Source organism: Periplaneta americana, chromosome 7, assembly GCF_040183065.1.
Source record: "Periplaneta americana isolate PAMFEO1 chromosome 7, P.americana_PAMFEO1_priV1, whole genome shotgun sequence".
NCBI classification, from domain to species: domain Eukaryota; kingdom Metazoa; phylum Arthropoda; class Insecta; order Blattodea; family Blattidae; genus Periplaneta; species Periplaneta americana.
In genome coordinates, this window is record NC_091123.1 from 159,134,318 (window position 1) to 159,153,607 (window position 19,290).

The window sequence follows — 19,290 nt, forward strand, 5'->3', positions numbered from 1 at the left end:
AGAAAATTGCTTACCAGCTCTTCTGGTAGGGTAGGAAAGATGTAATTTATGTCTTAAATTTGTTCTATAATATTGTGAACTGAATGTTCTTCTGTTCTATAAAGAAGGAATCATGAAATACGACAAGAATTCTGACATTATACAACCAGAACATAAAAACATGTTAATTATTTACAGCTATAGCAAAGAACAATAAATGTTCTTCTATATTGCAATAACTACAGTAGTGTTTTCTACAAAATAACTGGACCCAAAATGACTTTCATTAAGAGTTATTTTACTTTTTCATGCTTATCCTATCACTTGAACTTTATCTTGAACTATTAGAATCATACATGTCAGTTAAAATGATACCCAAAAGTAGCAAAAGGTGCCATATCTTTCAATGAAACAGGACCAAGTTTGATCACATTATTATTTTTCCTTTTTCTAAATGCCAGCTGACTAGAAAAGCAGCGAAATTATATTACAACAATCAATAACTCAATACATGTTACAGATTGTCCAACTAGCAAGTATATATTAATACAGTAATATAATCTAATGTTTACTTCACGCAAGATGCTTGTAGAGATGCTTAAGTCATGTAGTAGTTGAATTAATTGATTCATACAAAGTATATTTCATATGCAGCATTTCACTCTCATTTCACAGAGCTGTAGAAGCTTCACTTTCAAATGATACATCATACAAAGCGACTGTATCTACGTAAAAATAATGATTAAGGATGAGAATTTTATGTATAAACAGTAAAACTTCCTTTTATACCTTTCTCACTTACATTAATACTTTTTCCACACATACGTTTTTTCTAAAGTCCCTGCAAAATTCCTATACTTAACATGTTAATTTATTTTGGTTATACCTCTTTTGTTTATACAGTACGTTTTTCACGCTTATACCATCGTATTTCAAACACCAAGAGGTACTAAAGTACTAAATGTTATTTGCATGTTCTAAATCAGTTTTGCTCGAAATTAGGTTTTCTGTTAAAATATAATAACGCGAAAATACAGTACGTGTTTGTTGCGGCCATTTTGAAATTCGTGGACATTCTAAACTGCTCGTGCTTTCCTCCAACAATCTTATGTCCTTTAATGATGCTGTAACCGATTTACAAAAAGTGAAACATTTTATAACACACCATGATGTAACTGAACGAAATAATGAAGAGCTATCACAATTTGAGAGCATGGTTTATTCCTTAGGAGGAAGCAGTCCAAAATAACTAAGCTTACTTTTTTTTGGTGTAAAATAATTATATATATTATTAAATAAATCATCAAAGTCAGTGTAAAAAAAATTTTGAATTGAAGTTTGAAATGTAATATATCAGTGGCTTTGACTTTAAGCAGCCAAGATTTCCTACAAATAATAATCTTACGTTCTGCAATAATATAGGCTAAGTTCTAAATTTGAGTAATATCAGTACTGTATTACAGACTCAAAGATGGCTTAACTATGAAATTATGTTCTTATGTGAAAATTTTACTAAATGATTTAGCTTGTTTTCCACACATATTCGTCAGATGCTATTTCAGATGTTAATAAACGTTATTTCAGTTATACATGTTTCTCATTTATGCGTTTTTTCTTAAGGTCCTATAAAAACGTATAAATGAAGTTTTACTGTAGCCTATTTTGTTTGAGAGTACATATGTTGCTGATTTTTAGTATGATAGTATTTCAGCTGCTTTCAGAATATAAAATAATCAGAATTTCGATTTGATATCTCAGAGAATATGAGTGAGTGTCTGTGTATTATTAATTTGTCAATTAGACCTGTTTAATTACTAATTCTCGTTTGACTGCTCATCTGGTTATTATATGTGTAATACTCAATTCAAACATATTGCACGATCTTATGCTTCCGGTAAACAATTGTTTCTCTTTTCACTAGTGTTAGAGTCATAATGGTGTCGAAAAGTGTAATGAGTGCACATAGAAGGAAATGAAAAACACTGCGATCTAAGTTTAACCAAATATTTTCAATAAATATGGTGTTAACCGAGCTCAAAAAGGTATAACAGACGTTACATGGACGCAGGTTGAAGTTGGGTTGCAAGAAAATACATCCCATTTTACAAAATTTGTCCGATGACATCATGTGATGTGAAGAGGACTTTCTCAACCTTTAAAATCATGTTAAATGACAGAAAATTGAGACTCTCAGAAGAGATTATGTAGAAGATAATTGTATCACAATGTTATTTCAAGTAAATTTTGTACAAAAAAATTAAAGGAAAATGAACTACGAACACTAATACCATATATATGAGTGTTATTTAACATATTACATCAATTGATCAACTTTAAGAGAACATTTTGGTTTTTAAGAGAATATTTACGTGATTTTAAGCAGTGGCGTGCAGTGCAATTTTATGTCAGAGAAGCAATAATACAAATTTTTGTATGTATAGTACAAAACTGATAGCAGTCAACTCATCTATTATTTGAAGACCAAAGCAATTGAAGGGTTCAGAACCATAGTGGGCCAAGCGCCATTTACTAAACCGTAGAAAACAAGGGTTAAAATGAAGTTATTACCATAATTTAATGGAAACCTATAGCAAGTAATATAAAGCATACACATTAAATGATACGTCAATCTTCATTAAACTATGGTATTCACTTAACTTCGTTTTGTGTGTTTTAGTTTGGATAGTTTGACTCCGTGTGTAGTTGGTATAGTTCATGTATTTAGTTAGTATAATTTTTGTGTTCAATTGTATGGTTTTGTGTGTTTTAGTTTGGATAGTTTGACTCCGTGTGTAGTTGGTATAGTGCATGTACTTAGTTAGTATAATTTTTGTGTTCAATTGTATGGTTTTGTGTGTTTTAGTTTGGATAGTTTGACTCCGTGTGTAGTTGGTATAGTTCATGTATTTAGTTAGTATAATTTTTGTGTTCAATTGTATGGTTTTGTGTGTTTTAGTTTGGATAGTTTGACTCCGTGTGTAGTTGGTATAGTTCATGTATTTAGTTAGTATAATTTTTGTGTTCAATTGTATGGTTTTGTGTGTTTTAGTTTGGATAGTTTGACTCCGTGTGTAGTTGGTATAGTTCATGTATTTAGTTAGTATAATTTTTGTGTTCAATTGTATGGTTTTGTGTGTTTTAGTTTGGATAGTTTGACTCCGTGTGTAGTTGGTATAGTTCATGTATTTAGTTAGTATAATTTTTGTGTTCAGTTGTATGGTTTTGTGTGTTTTAGTTTGGATAGTTTGACTCCGTGTGTAGTTGGTATAGTTCATGTATTTAGTTAGTATAATTTTTGTGTTCAATTGTATGGTTTTGTGTGTTTTAGTTTGGATAGTTTGACTCCGTGTGTAGTTGGTATAGTTCATGTATTTAGTTAGTATAATTTTTGTGTTCAATTGTATGGTTTTGCGTGTTTTAGTTTGGATAGTTTGACTCCGTGTGTAGTTGGTATAGTTCATGTATTTAGTTAGTATAATTTTTGTGTTCAATTGTATGGTTTTCTGTGTTTTAGTTTGGATAGTTTGACTCCGTGCGTAGTTGGTACAGTTCATGTATTTAGTTAGTATAATTTTTGTGTTCAATTGTATGGTTTTGTGTGTTTTAGTTTGGATAGTTTGACCCCGTGTGTAGTTGGTATAGTTCATGTATTTTATTGATAAATGGGTTTGCGACCTCGATGTTGGATTAAGATTTAATTTGGGTGTAGAATTTCAATTTGTTTAGTTAGTTAGTATAATTTTTGTGTTCAATTGTATGGTTTTGTGTGTTTTAGTTTGGATAGTTTGACTCCGTGTGTAGTTGGTATAGTTCATGTATTTAGTTAGTATAATTTTTGTGTTCAATTGTATGGTTTTGTGTGTTTTAGTTTGGATAGTTTGACTCCGTGTGTAGTTGGTATAGTTCATGAATTTAGTTAGTATAATTTTTGTGTTCAGTTGTATGGTTTTGTGTGTTTTAGTTTGGATAGTTTGAATCCGTGTGTAGTTGGTATAGTTCAGGTATTTAGTTAGTATAATTTTTGTGTTCAATTGTATGGTTTTGTGTATTTTAGTTTGGATAGTTTGACTCTGTGTGTAGTTGGTATAGTTCATGTATTTAGTTAGTATATTTTTGTGTTCAATTGTATAGTTTTTGTGCGTTTAGTTTAGATAGTATGGGTGTTTAGGCTGTACAATTTATGTGTGCAATTGGTATAGGTTGTTGTGTATTTAGTTTGTGTGTGAGTTAAGATTATGTATGTGTTCAGTCTGTGCAATTTTTTTCTTTTTCTTTTATCGTGTGTTTAGTGTGGACAGTTGTGTTCGGATTATAATTTATGTGTTCAGTTTGCATATTTTTATGTGGATGTTTAGTTTGCATAATTTATGTGTTTAGTCTGTATTGTTTTTCGTGTTTAGTTAGTATAATTTGTTTATGTGTTTAGTTTTTAAGTGTATAGTGTAAGCTCTCTTGGACTGGCTCCCCAAGTGTAGTAGACCTTCAGCTCAACCTACACTCTCCTGTAGGAGGCCGTTGCCCTTATGGGATTTCAGGCTTTTCGTATTTCGTATTCACTTAACTTTAACCCTTGCTTTCTTCGTTTTAAATAAATGGCGCTTGGCCCACTATGGCTCTGAACCCTTCAATTCTCCTCTCTTCAGCAGCAAAATCATCGATGACCTGGGCATAGAAGTCCTCACTATTGCGGATGGTTTCCAGAACACAATCTAATCTAATGCACGAGCAGGACAGGTGCTCAGAGAAAGAATTTTTTGACATTTTAAGATTACAGAATTCATAGTTCTCACGATTAAAATATTTCTTTTTGCAATAAATTTCTTCTTTTTCACTTTATGAACGGGGGAAGCAATGGTTCCTTTGCCTTCCATGTAAGGCACGTCACTCATTTTAAGAGAATATTTAGATGAATATTTGATTTATTTTAGAACATGAAATTCTCATCTCTAGTAATAATGCTCAAAGCATAATGGTAAATATCTTTTTACTTTAGCAAAGTTCTTATTTGAACTAATTCAATCACATGTATATATGTGCTTGTTTAATCATAATAAACTCTAGCGTGTAATACTGCAATCTTTTTCTGAACTAATATGGGTTTTCCTGCAATTTTTGAATATTAATATTAATAAAATACGACACTGCATAATTATGTAAGAGTCAAACTAGTATTTCTAACAAGGACATAGGTTTACTGTATGGCAAGTTGTAATAATTTAATTACAAAATAATTCAGTTACATTAAATATCTCCAGTAATATTAAACATGTTGAGTCAATAAGAGGGGTTATAAAATAAAAAATATAAATCACAAAAGGAAAGAAAAAATGTTCTATACAGATATTATTCAAAGGCTATTAACAATGAAAAATGATTTAATTCAAACAAAATACACTCCATCAGCTGATAAATCGAAACTTTCATTTAAATATTTCCACTTCGATTTCAAAATCACTCTGTTTCAATCTTATTTAGGCCATTCATCCTACTTAACAAGTTGCAGTTTTGCATTACAGGAATGTTATACCTTCTTTCAATATGAAAAAATTGTATTTTGTTTATAATATTAATAATAGAGTTTCTCTGATATTCTTAGAACTCATAATTAGCACCAAGATAATTTTTCACTAACATTATGCTGACGAGATTAATCTTTCAGAGTTTGTACAAAAAATATATTCTAACACACAACTTGAAAGCTACATGCGCATCAAACGAATTTCCACCCCTTAATTAATATGGGTTTAATATCAAGTATACATTTTTCTTTAGGTAGTTATAATTACAATATGCAATTTTAAATTATAAAGTTTGTTTCATATACAAATCTTCGAAATTGTTTTGGTTTAAACTGACTAGACAACAAATGGAATAGAAGTCAAATTCAATTCGTATTGTTATCCAAATTCCATGCCATTTCCCTACAGGAAAAATCATTAGCATATCAGAAAAGTAACTGCATTTTACTGTCACGTGTAAATTTACCACAAAATCCTATCAATATGATTTTATGCACATATCTTTTATGCACAAACTTTCAGTTAATCTCAATAGCTATTTGTTTGAATTTCAAACTTTCTACATGCAAATTAACCACAAAATCTCACCAGTATGATTTTATGCAGAGATATTTTGTGCACAAACTTTCAGTTAATCTCAACAGTTACTTATTTGAATTTCAAACTTCGTACATACAGGGTGATTCAGAAGAAATACAAAATATTTTAGTGGGTGGTATTATGGACTATTCTGAGTAAAAAAGTTCATATAAACATGTGTCCAATTTACAATGAGTGTGGAGACACAGCTGTTTGATTGTCATGTATAACAAGCCTTACAAATGGTATCTTTTTTTTATTATTATTTTATTGGGTTATTTTACGATGCTGTATCAACTTCTAGGTTATTTAACGTCTGAATGAAATGAAGGTTATAATGCCGGTGAAATGAGTCCGGGGTCCAGCACCGAAAGTTACCCAGCATTTGCTCTTTTTGGGTTGAGGGAAAACCCCAGAAAAAACCTCAACCAGGTAACTTGCCCCGACCGGGATACAAATGGTATCAAGGAACAATAAACACTTCGTACTATTGATTACATGCAAAGGAATAGTACGTGTCGCTCTTCTCAGATCGTCTGAGGGCAGCACTATTCATAATGGATGTAGAGAAACAACTGATTGTAGCTCCCTTGGCTACAAGGATTGACATGTTCTTCCAACATGACGGAGCCCCTGTACATTTTAGCTGTTAGGTGACACATAATCTAAATCTCACATTCCTCAAATGATGACTCGACTGAAGTAGTCATGTGCATTGGCCATTAAGGTCCCCAGACCTTACTCCTGTCGACTTTTGTTTATTGGAGTGGATGAAAGGCGAAATGTACAAAAACACAAGCAACAAATAATAATTGTTCGCTCACATTATGAATAGTGGTGCCCTTATAAAAGAATGATGAGACAACTTCAGAAGAGCAACAATTCTGTCATCAACAGATTGGAAGAGTGCATTGAAGCCAGTGATGCAATTTTTTTAACCATTGCTTCGAACTGTTGAAATGTATTGATACCATGTAAATATGCAATAAATGTAACCATTAAGTAATTTGTCCTCCTTCTTGCCACTTGTATGTGTTACATTCAAACAGCTGTATCCCCACACCCTCTGAAAATTTGGCACATTTATATGAACGTTTTTTTACACAGAATAGTCCATACTACTTTCTTCTGAATCACTCTGTAGCATTACAATTCTTTTATTTCTACAAGACATCATATCAAACATACTGTACTGTCTCCACTTCATACATTTTAATTACTGGCACATTTTTATAAAATATAAATTTTCGATCATTCCATTGAGGTCTTGTAATACTGTGAATATTATCAATTCGAAATACTTTAATCTGGTACTTCTAAAATGGCAAGAAAATGTCTTTTAAGTTACGAATATTAATTTAATGTTTTCTGAAAAATTTAGAATGTTATTAGCTGCCTTCATTAATAATTTTATTAGAACAATGTAAAGAACAAGTAAGCGAAAGACATTATTAAATGAATCTGCTCATTTTAAGTAACATCTGGTAAAATCAATGCAAATATGTTTCAATGTAAACAGAAATTCATTCATTTCTGCTTGCTTACATGTCATGTGAAGAATCGTGTTATAATTGGCAAAATTCCTCATTTGTTATTGTGTATTGATAATTTAATCACAAAATTTTTGTAAAATAAAAAAATACCTGTAAACTATTGGCACAATAATTATTATTAATATAATCAGGGTGCGAATTAGCAGGTGGGATGAGGAGGATTTCCTCCTCTTATAAATTCATATTAACATTCCTGCCAAGGATAACTTCTATCTCCCCCTCACAAAATATAATTTTATTGTTTTAATACGAATATACTTTGCTTCCAAGAAGTTAAGTCCATTGAAACCATGTCCATATGACTTATGTCTTCTAAGATTTTAGTCCACTTTCATTTATGTCCACATTTTATGTGCGTCCATTTTTTTGGGTCCATGACTGTTATGTCCACTTTTATTTAAGTCCGCTTTCATTTATGTCCACTTTCATTTATGTCCACTTTTACTTATGTCCATTTTTATTTAAGTCAATTCATTTTGTACCACTGGAAGATGTTCAGGCTATTTTTGATAGCCTTATAGATAATATTGAGCCTGATATAATGGATTTAGCATTTTACATGGAAAGAACTTGCATCCAAGGAACATCTGCTCGAGGAAGAAGAAGAGCAATGCCACTTAGATTCGCACCTGAAATATGGAACACTTATAATCAGGTTCTGGCAGGACAACATCGAACAACTAACACAGTCGAGGGCTGGCACAACCGCTTTCAGAAACACATCGTCACACATCACGCATCGGTCTGGAAATTCATGGAATTTGTCAAGAAAAACCAAAGTAATAATGAAATTATAATAATCCAATTGCTTGGTGGGCATTTTAATGTGCGACACCCTATTAAAAGATCGAGTAGAAGAGATTGTTCGGAATTACAACCACTACAACGAAGAAGGACACATAAGAACTTACCTCAAAGCTATCAGTTATCATCTGAAGCTGTAAGAAGATGAACAGGCAGAATAGATTGAGTAGGGAATTGAAGTAAATTTGTAGATGGACATAATGTATTGTACAATCATGTAGCGGACATCAAAATGTGGACATAAAATTTGTGCAATTGGACTAAAATAAAGTGGACATATACTTCATAGGACATATATTTATGGACATAGTGTAATGGACTTTTATGTAATGGACATAATAAAATGGACATTAAAATTGTGGCCATTATAAAAAGGACCTAACGTCTGTGTTTCTATACTTTATAAAGTATAAAGTAAGCAAAGAAAATGATATTGATGTATTATCATCACCAGCAAGCTGACAACAGTCAATAACTTAGGAATTACACATCTTATCTTAAGCCTGCTCATGGATAGAATTATTACTATTATGATCAAGATACAAAACAAGCAACTCAATGCTGTTGAGTGTTTAGCCGTATCAAATCAAGGATAATAATTTTATGTATGATATTCTCTATCTGGGATTCTATTCCCCCCCTCATCAGAAATCTCAATTTGCACCCTGAATATAATACACCAACAACAAAATTGAAAATTGGTACTAGTTTTCTTAATTTATAACATAATTCAGTCTCCTGCACGATTTGTTCCTAAATTATTAACAAAATCATTCAAAGTGTGCATTCAGTCGTGACTGATGAATAAGTAAGAATTCATACTGTAGTGTTACGTTGTTTCCAGTTCCTCAGCTTGTTTACTTCCTCCATTTTTGGTTCATCACCCAGTACTTCACCTTACATTGTTATCCTAGGACTTGAAAGCTCCAAATTTGGCCGCCTTACGAATAAAATCTTTCACAGTTTGTTCGTCAAGTGACGTAAATCCTTCAGTTTGTATTATTGCTGTCATATGGTTTAGAGAAAACTTGAAGCAGAACTCTTCCAGTTCCTGAAAAGAAAAAGGAACAAATAAAGTAACTGACTTGCCAATTAATTTTTGCACAACAACTACCAACTATTAAATTTTATAGTAGTAATAGTAATTTATTCATCATAAAGATCTTTACAAATCATGGCTTTGTCAATCTTATTTCTAAGTCTTAATCTAGTTTCTGATTATACTATGGACATATTTATGAATTTGTAGCTTTGTTATTGCAGGACATCTGCTGACATGATACAATTACACGTAGGCACTTTCTGCAAGGTCTAAAGACATAAATTCCTCTACAGTATATGGCATATGATGCAGCAGCAACCTGTTGACCATGCTTTTAAACTTCTTTTGTTTACTACTTATTATGGAGCTTGGAATTTTATTATACATATTTATGCCTCTATGTAAAATACTTTTAAGACTTGTGGCTATTCTATGGGTGACTTGATGTTCTTGTTTGATACATGTGGTAGCCTGAATTCAATTTGAATTTTGCTTTGTTTTTATGAATGAAAGACACTGTTTCTAGAATGTATATACAAGGTACTGGCAGAATTTTGAGTTTCCTAAACATTTCTTTACTTTGCGACCTTATAGGCGCTTGTTTCATAATTTTTATAATTTTCTTCTCTAACTTAAAAATTTCCGTAATTTTGCTTGTTGCGCCCCATAATGGTATGCCATACTGAATCTGGGAATGTACATAGCCAAAATACATAGATCTGAGAACTTCAATAGAGGTTGTTTTGTTTAATATTCTGAAAGCATATACATAGCGGTTCAATTTTTCTATAGTTTTCTCAACATGATAGTTCCAGGTTAAAGCAGAGTCGATCCAGATGCCTAGAAATTTTGTATTTTTAACTTCCATTATGTCTTTATATCCATTATATCTTTTTTATAGTTTTTATAATATTTTGAAATGATTGTTAATTAAATAATCATGATTAAAAATACTGATAACAAAATAATAAATCACATTTAACGTGGAAAGTTCAAGTGGGCACCTATACGGGAAAAATATCAGTTACCAGTACTATTTCTGTAATATTCCATGCGTCTCTTATTCCTTAATGAAGAGCATGCCAATGTAACTTTCAACATATCACTGCACCTTAGCAGCAGTGGGCCAATGCAATTCACAACACATCATTGTTGTAAAAATAAATGAAGTTTGAATATCATCGTTATTATTGTGACAGCTGCCTCTGGAGTCGATCACGCGTCCCACAGAAGGGAGGGCTGGAGCGCGAAACACAAGCGGCGCGGCAAAGGAAGTTGCGCACGCATCTAGTGCATGGGCATGTGCGGTGTGGTGCGAAGCAAAGGGGGGAAGCTGGAAGTTTCGGAAAGCCACGCGAACCGATTGTTGTAACGAGATTGTTCTCGAAATCGTAGTTTCTGGAAAGTGTGATTTACTAACAAAATAAAAGCGCGAGCAGTTCAGAATTGAGTTTTAGTTTTGTGAATCAGCAGTGAGCGTCCAGACGGAAGCAACGAGACTAGGAGGCTTTGGTTCGACATGAGTGAACTTGAGTAACTGTAGCAGTGCCCAGGCGGAAGCAACGCGCCCAGGAGTCTTTGGTTCGGTGTGCAGTGAACTTTATCCGAAAGTCTTGAGTTCGAAGTTCAGTGGACTGTCTCTGGAAGTCTTGGGTTCGATATACTGTGAACTTGAGTGAATGAGCTAGAAGAACTAGCCAACGCAAACGAACTGTGAACTGAGAACTGATAGTTTTGTTTTGTAAATAGTGCTTTGTGAACATTAGTTGAGATTAGGAGTACATTGTTGTTCTCAATAATCCAAGTGAATTGTCATTGTCGTCTGTGGAGTGCAATAACGAATACTGTGTTGATGTGTGGAGTGAAATACCCATTGTTGACGAGAGTGTTTAAATTCAGAAATATAGAAAGCCATTATTGTTGTAAATAAAAGTAACATTATCGTTTGAATTAAAAGTCACATTATGTATTACATTCAAGATATTACAGTGGTTTAAGCAGCGAATGTTGCATTTATTTTATTATACTGGTTACGGTAGAGGTTCATTAAAAGTTTGAGTGCTTTATTTTATGATTGTGCTAAGATGATTCTCAAAAAGCTGTGACCTGCTATTTGAAATCACACAGCCACCAACATATTAAACATTCCACGCAATTATAGGGATTCTACGAATTCCCTGCCATCTTTTTGTAAAGAATGTGGATATAACAAACAAATTACATTTCCTGTCTGTATTAAATTGTGTGCAATAAAACAGCAGAAAAACATTATCTTATTTCATACTTCCGCTGGAATAAGAGATACTCGAGGTTCTCAATTGGAAAGACATTGGAAGAAGAAGAAGAAGAAGAAGAAGAAGAAGAAGGAGGAGGAGAAGGAGAAGCATATGAATTTCATATTAATGTTGCTATAAAGAGAACACAATGACATTAGGATTGCCAACTTTCTCTGAAGAAAACGTGGGAGATTAAGGAATCGACAAAATTTCACATAAAAATTAACATTATTCTGTTCAGTTACTAAAAAAAAACAACTTTATTCTACACTTCGCCAGCTAGGCTAAAATTAAGAGTATTTTTAGACAGATTTTGTCTCGCGTAATAGTTGAAGTCGATAGCAGTTTGCATCTCTAATTTGATTAGATGTGTCATACTCCTGTTTCGAATATCTGTCCAATTATTCATTAGATGAAACATCCTCTTTGTATGACCATTATTACTTGGTATGCTTAGAAAAAAAATTAGCCAGTTTTCCTACACTTATATTAATATTGTTTGAGCACTAAAACCCATTTCTAGCAAGCATTACTTTCTAAAAAAAAAGGCTGCACATTTCAGTACATCTCTTGAACAACAAAATTCATCAAATAAACAATCATCATTCACGGAAAAATAAAATGTTTAGAATAATGATTTTTACATTATGCAAAAATAAGGGAGAAAAATGTTCGAAGAGAAGAAAAATACGGGAGCCGGGAGAATGTTAAAAATTAGGGGCAAATACGGGATATTCTGGGAAATGCAGGAGGGTTGGCAACTCTAATGACCATGCATAATGTTTTTTTTTTATTTTCAAACACATACTAATTTATTGGTCAATAAAAAAGTACGTTCACCAGAAAAGCAGCAGCAGAGGTAAACCTGTAGTAATTTAATCATACTTCGAATCCTGTCATCTTGTAAAATATATGCTAAACAAATCAGCTATGGCACGTATTTCGTCCGACTAATTTTATCCTCCCTGTCACTGTTATTCCACCATTGCTCCACTATTACTGTACTATACGAATAATTCGTGAACTCTGCATAGCTTTTATAACTCATTAATGTTGTTAAATAAAAAACTGTCTTGAAGCCAGCACAATACTTTACGACAAATCATAGTAATGTCCATGAATAACCATTACACAATCCTAGCAAAATCTTAAGAAATATAGGTCGTTACAGGTGATGGTGATGGTGGTGTAGTGTGTGTTCTGAAACTTGACACAACTCTTCATCACACGAACGCACTCACACAACAGGCAGCGAAGTTGAGATAGCGCCGAGATCTATAGTAGGCTCTGAGGATGGTGTCGAATAGCACCGAAACAGCTCTAAGCCGCACATGCTTACATAATTAACACGAGTAAGATCGCCATTTAATCAATTATTTATATTCAAGTGTTAAAAGTAGTGTACGAAAGATTCAACATGGATAATATAACAAATTTAATTTAACACTGTGTAGAATAAAATGGTTTAGAAACTTGATGCATTAATTGGCCATTATTATTATTATTATTATTATTATTATTATTATTATTTTAATTATATAACCAATGTTTGTTAATTTATTTATTTATTTAATGTTCAGCCACTTTGCAATTTGCCATTTGCTTTCTTGCTTCCCAATACAGCTGTTTAGTCCCATTTACAATCACGTAAATTCTCATAATAAAGATGCTCCCTGTTCATAATAGATTCAGGCTCATGGCATAAAACACATTCGGTGGCAGCAAGATGGAAAGCCGATATAAATGGGATGGCATTTACAAGGTCGGCTTAAATACACTTTTCTGTGGAAGTGGGTTGTAAATGTCATGCTCTCCATCATGGCAACAGCTTCTGTTAGTCTATTGTGCTGCCATAAATGGTAGTAAACCGTGACTTGACCTTAAATGATAACATTATCTTCATTTCGACGTGTGTTATTTTACACATTTAGTTTCTATTGTTAAAAAATAGCTAATAAACGAAATAAAAAAATGTGACGGTACCAATTTCTAACAAAAAAATATATATGATTTCATTTCATTCACGACAAGGTGAGAAGATCCCAAAAATTCGCACTACATAATAGAGCCTTGCAAGTATGAGTTACAATAATCTCAAAATAATACTTATAAGATTCCTGAGCGGAGACTAAGAGGAAGGCGGAAGATTGGAGAATGCTGGGTTTGCAGTGAAAGACCTGCCGTTGGGCAGAACACTATGAATGAATGAGAGATTCCTGACTAACACTAACCCTTAAAACAATAAAAAAAGAATATACAAGTCGAGTGGTTATCATAATTATAATGGCCCCATATTCATGAGTTCGAATATAGTTAAGAAGGATTCACTTTTGAGGCTGATAAAAATCTTTAGCATGTCTTGGTTCAGAAACGAAGTGTAAAGCCATGTCATACTGGTTACAGGATGTCTCTGAATGGAGGTCTTCATATAAAATTTACAGTTCATTTTTCGCAAATTTCAGTATTAAACTTTCCTAGTCGTCATACACGCCTACCCGTGTTCTGATATTACGCGTAAAAAGTTTTCTGCGTAAAAAAGCATAAAATACGTTGAAAACGTAAAGTACGTAAAACATAGCGCTTCTGTTCTTGGTTCGCGCATGATGTCATATTTTCACACCAACTAACTGAAAACGCTTGGCGTGACAGAGAGCTAGGTTATTTCACGCATTAAAATTAACCTACAATACGCTAACGTAGTATACACATAGAACAATGCTATATTAAACTATCTAGAATAAAGCGTACTTCGCAGGAGCAACCATACCCTTCAAGAGATTCAAGACAAAATTAATGTTCAAAATGTAATGTTATTATGAAGAGTTTTAACATTATTAATATTGACAGAAAACTAGTTTTTTACGTTTGCGTAAAAAAACTGCTTTCCTACGCCACGTAAATTACGTAAAGCGTACCAGTAAATCACTTTAGCAACCCTGTGCATATACCAACCAACTAACCAAAAGGAGTAATAAATTCCTCATACATGTGCCCCTGTATCAGACACAGAATTCTCCATATTGTCAAACTAGCACAGTCCAAGAAGTCCTCAATTGGATGGAGTTACGCAACAATAGACCAACCGACAACTTGAAAAAAAAATAGATATTTGCATAAATCTGTTGTTGGCTGGATTATGTAACTCCAAAAAAAAAAAAAAAATCAAGAATGCGTTATCTGCATTTTTCTGCTATCTATAAGCAAAATTCGTTTATTGCATAAAATGTATTTATTTAGCTTTGCACTATTAAATCAACAGCTGGTCTGTTATTAGAAATCGGTTACCCTTTTTTTGGTAGGTATTATTTATACCATTTTTTTTAATAGTATGAATGCTACAATCCTTCTTTTTTAATATTATTTGTGCTATTTTCTTTTGTAATAGTGTGAATGTTACAATACTTCTTGCATAAAATGTTTAATAAAAACCAAATTGGTTGAGGTTTTTTCCGGGGTTTTGCCTCAACCCAATATGAGCAAATGCTGGGTAACTTTCGGTCCTGGACCCCGGACTCATTTCACCGGCATTATCACCTTCATCCCATTCAGACGCTAAATAACCTAAGATGTTGATAAAGCGTCGTAAAATAACCTACTTAAAGAAAGAAAAACCAAATTTATTTCAGTGGTCCATAGGCGGAGTTATGGGGGGCATGGGAGGGACTACCCCCCAAACTTGTCTGAACTATTTTTTTATGAACGTTAGAAAACACTGAATTCAAAAGATATATATATATATATATATATATATTTTTTTTTTTTTGCTTTTGTTTGTGATTAAGTTTCTATGCTTAAATTGACGAATTAATATCTTCAGATCATGTGTCTGGATTATAATATTTATTTTAAATTTCTAAATGTATAAGAATTTCTATACCTCATTTGAGGAATGAAAGCACTGTAATGTTTCTTTTGTAACATCCTGTACTCATGTGTTACAAGTCTGTAGGTATTCAGGCCGCCACTTGGAGAAATATGAATAACATTGCAGAACAATGCAGAAAAAAGAAAAGTGATTCCGGTATAATGTGTAAACTTAAAGACAAGATTAAATAAAATAATTAAAGTTTAAATTTCATATATCTTCAGGGAAGCTTAATATAAAAAAGTTTCTGTTAGCACTGCTACGTAATTTTATTGATGTATATGTGTTTCTGTACGAGAGAGAAAAAGAGGGAGATTGTTTTAAGTTATGCCCTATTATAATTTGTGGTAGATCTACAGTTCAAGCCCTATAGAATTCGGTCCGAAACATCGCGGATATGGATGTAACACTGTAAGAAACATATCCCACAAAAATACCTTTATTAAATGATAATATTCCGATATACTATACTGTACCACGGTCAAGCTATAATGGGGAGAGGAGGTAAATGATCTCCCCCATAACTCCGTTATATGGGGATTCTATGGATTTTCTTTGCCCCCCCTCCCCCCAAGGAAACGATTCTCTCTCCGCCTATGCAGTGGTCAGTATCTCGAAAACAGATATTTGGCAGTTGGTTTTTTATTGCGTAACTCCGTTTAATTTACCATATCTGGCTGGAATAGTTAACAAATAATCATGATATTATTGTCAAATAGGTTACAGACTTTGCAAAGAAAAAACAATTCATTACTGTAACCACGTTCATATGAACACAGGTTATATCTTTAAACCTGAAGACAGTGGTGCCAATAAATCCGTCAAGTAACGAGGGAACAGAATGCAGAAGGCGCATTTCGTCTTAGGATGTCGCAGAAATGTAATTACTCTGCCTTTCTCATTTTATAGCTCCACCTGACTTACATGCAAGACTTGGGGCGTAATGAGAAATAATTCAGTGTAGTATCAGCCCTCCTACACGCATTCCTTCCACGCCCCTGGATATCGAGCTCGCAGAGCAATGAATATTTTCACACCTGCAATATTACTCGTATGCCAGTAGCGGCCCGCGGTTACAAAGATTGGCAGTTCTGCATGAAAAATAGTGTATTTAGCAAACGCATGCTGTTTATTGCATCTAAATCGGATAACGCGTGTAATTACAGCCCCTTCTCGAAGTTGACTGTGCACCCGAAATTGTACTCTAACCATCCGTGCGCTACACCTCTCCCACCTGGTACAACTAGTCACGTAGTGGAGATGTGCCCCACATGCTTTTCTAGTGTTTTAAGTCAAATTAACTAAATCTTTCACTCCGGTGTTTGTCCATGTAAACAGAATACACGAGTGGAGAGAAAGCGTTTTCATGAGCGCAGCAAAAAACCAATCGTTTCCATTACACATTTCGGTATTAAAATGACTAGTAGGCTACATGATTTCCTCGACTTTTTCCAGAAATTTCAATATTTAAATTTTGTGTAGGACGTCCTAATTTCTTAAGTTAACATGCAATTTCTCTTTTAATTTCGAAAAAGGTTATTCGATTACGTTTTCATTTCATTTATTTTTAAAGTAAAATATTTCCTTAGACACACTGACTACTCACATCACACCACCCACAGTACTATAACACACTGGAACTGTAATGATATACAGTAAATCCAGAAGCCTGTGTGTTCTAACGCAGGGTGTTGACGGTTCTTTTGTATATTCGGAGAGAGCTGCTTCGGTTGCAGGTCTAATGCAGTCTTATGGGACGGTGAAGAAAACCAGTTTTCTGCTGCCGACTACCCTACGTTGAGCTCCAGGAACTGCCGATCACAGATCGAAAAGTACACTACAGCTAAAATTCTCGAGCAGTTCAAGGCTCCTACAGACAGTAAAATCTCGAATCGAAGGAGAATGAATTGGAAAAATAAATGAAACAAAGAACTAGATTACATAAAAGCACGTTTTACATTTTTAATTTTTTCAGGTCTATTTAAATGGCGGTTCTGCAGCTCTCCAGTTCTTACTGTAGAGCCGCCCCTGCTCGTATCAAAGCGAGCTTGGGCATATGACGAGACGTGTTCGGTGGAAGGGGCCACTTCCACACCCATTCAAACAAATGACACTCTGTGGCATGCATAGTGCTACAAAATCATTTTATGTTAGGATATAAAGGGAATAGGTTCACACTTGAATTTAATCAAGAAAGACTGGGTGAAATAAGTGCTATTCAGACCATATAACATAGTCGTTATTTTGTTACTATTGCGGGTATTATTACTATTAAACTTCACAAAACAAACATCATGGGATGTCTTGGAATACTGACACAAAAAACACATAAACAAATAGTATATCCATCACATCACTCTTTCTCACGTCACAATTTCGACTCACTTTGTTACTAGCAAGTTGACTCTTGATTTAGGTACGTCACATGTAGTAGACCAATTGCGCAGACGGCATTAGACATGGCTCGTTCAACTATGTCAAAAGATGGATTTACATAAAAGGGTAAAAAAGTTATTACTACTTTTTTATTTTAGAATGTATGAAGAAAGTATTTTGATATTTCAAATAATCAATTTCGAGATTTTAAAAGAAATACAGGCTTTCACCATCTCTAATGCTGAAAATGATTATATCTGTCTGTCTACGCACTTACTTCCATAATAATAATAATAATAATAATAATAATAATAATAATAATAATAATAATAATAATAATAAACTGCATCGACATGGGGAACTATTAATAATGGAATTCCTCAAGGATCAATATTAGGTCCCCTACTTTTTCTAGTGTTTATAAATGATCTTGCCCCCCTAATAAAAGATGTAGGCCATCCCATATTATTTGCAGATGACACAAGTATAGTAATTACAGCCAATAACTCCAACACATTCCATTCTTCAACAGAGGAAATTCTCTTCAAAATATGTGACTGGTTCTTCAGTCAATAAATTGGTAGTCTATTAAATTGTAACAAAACTAACATAATTCAATTTAAATCCTGTCCAAATTCAACGTCGCAAATTTCTAGCGCAATAATTAATAATAGATCCCTATTAGAAACAACAACAACCAAATTTCTTGGCTTAAAAATCGATAATGTGTTAAATTGGAAAAATCATATTAAAGAAATTATCCCCAAACTAAATTCAGCTTGTTTTGCTATTAGATCTATGCAAAAGATAGTAAATATCAATTAAAAACAATATACTTCGCATACTTTCACGCGGTAATGAGTTTTGGAATAATATTCTGGGGAAATTTCACAGATAGTAACAATATATTTCTATTACAAAAAAGAGTAATTAGAATGATAGTAGGTGCCAAATCTAGGGAATCGTGTAGGACTATTTTAAAAAAACTACAAATAATGCCCATGGCTTGTCAGTATATCTTTTCATTAATAATCTTCCTCGTATGTAATCGTGAAAACTTTGTAACTAATTCAACAGTTCATAGCATAAATACACGTCAAAAAAATGACTTTCATACTCCATCGGCAAGTCTATCATGCTATCAAAAAGGAGTGCATTATATGGCAGTAAAAATTTTTAATAGCCTCCCTATCAATATAAAAAATGAAACTCAAAACATAAAATTATTTAGGGTCAAATTAAAGAAGTACCTAATTTCTCACGCCTTCTATTCTGTAGGTGAATTCATGACATTCAA

The 19,290-nt window shown here is 33.1% G+C and overlaps 1 protein-coding gene across 2 annotated transcripts in view; it reads right to left on the bottom strand.

Moving 5' to 3' along the window:
- Positions 1-3,629: 3,629 nt before the first annotated feature.
- LOC138703640 (RCC1 and BTB domain-containing protein 1-like) overlaps positions 3,630-19,290 on the bottom strand; it is a 54,760-nt gene continuing 39,099 nt past the window's right edge. For both annotated transcript variants that reach the window (XM_069831700.1, XM_069831699.1), the window contains exon 12: positions 3,630-9,485. In XM_069831700.1, coding sequence (XP_069687801.1) covers positions 9,345-9,485 — 141 coding nt within the window. In that variant the 3' untranslated portion in view covers positions 3,630-9,344. The remainder of the gene's footprint in view (positions 9,486-19,290) is intronic.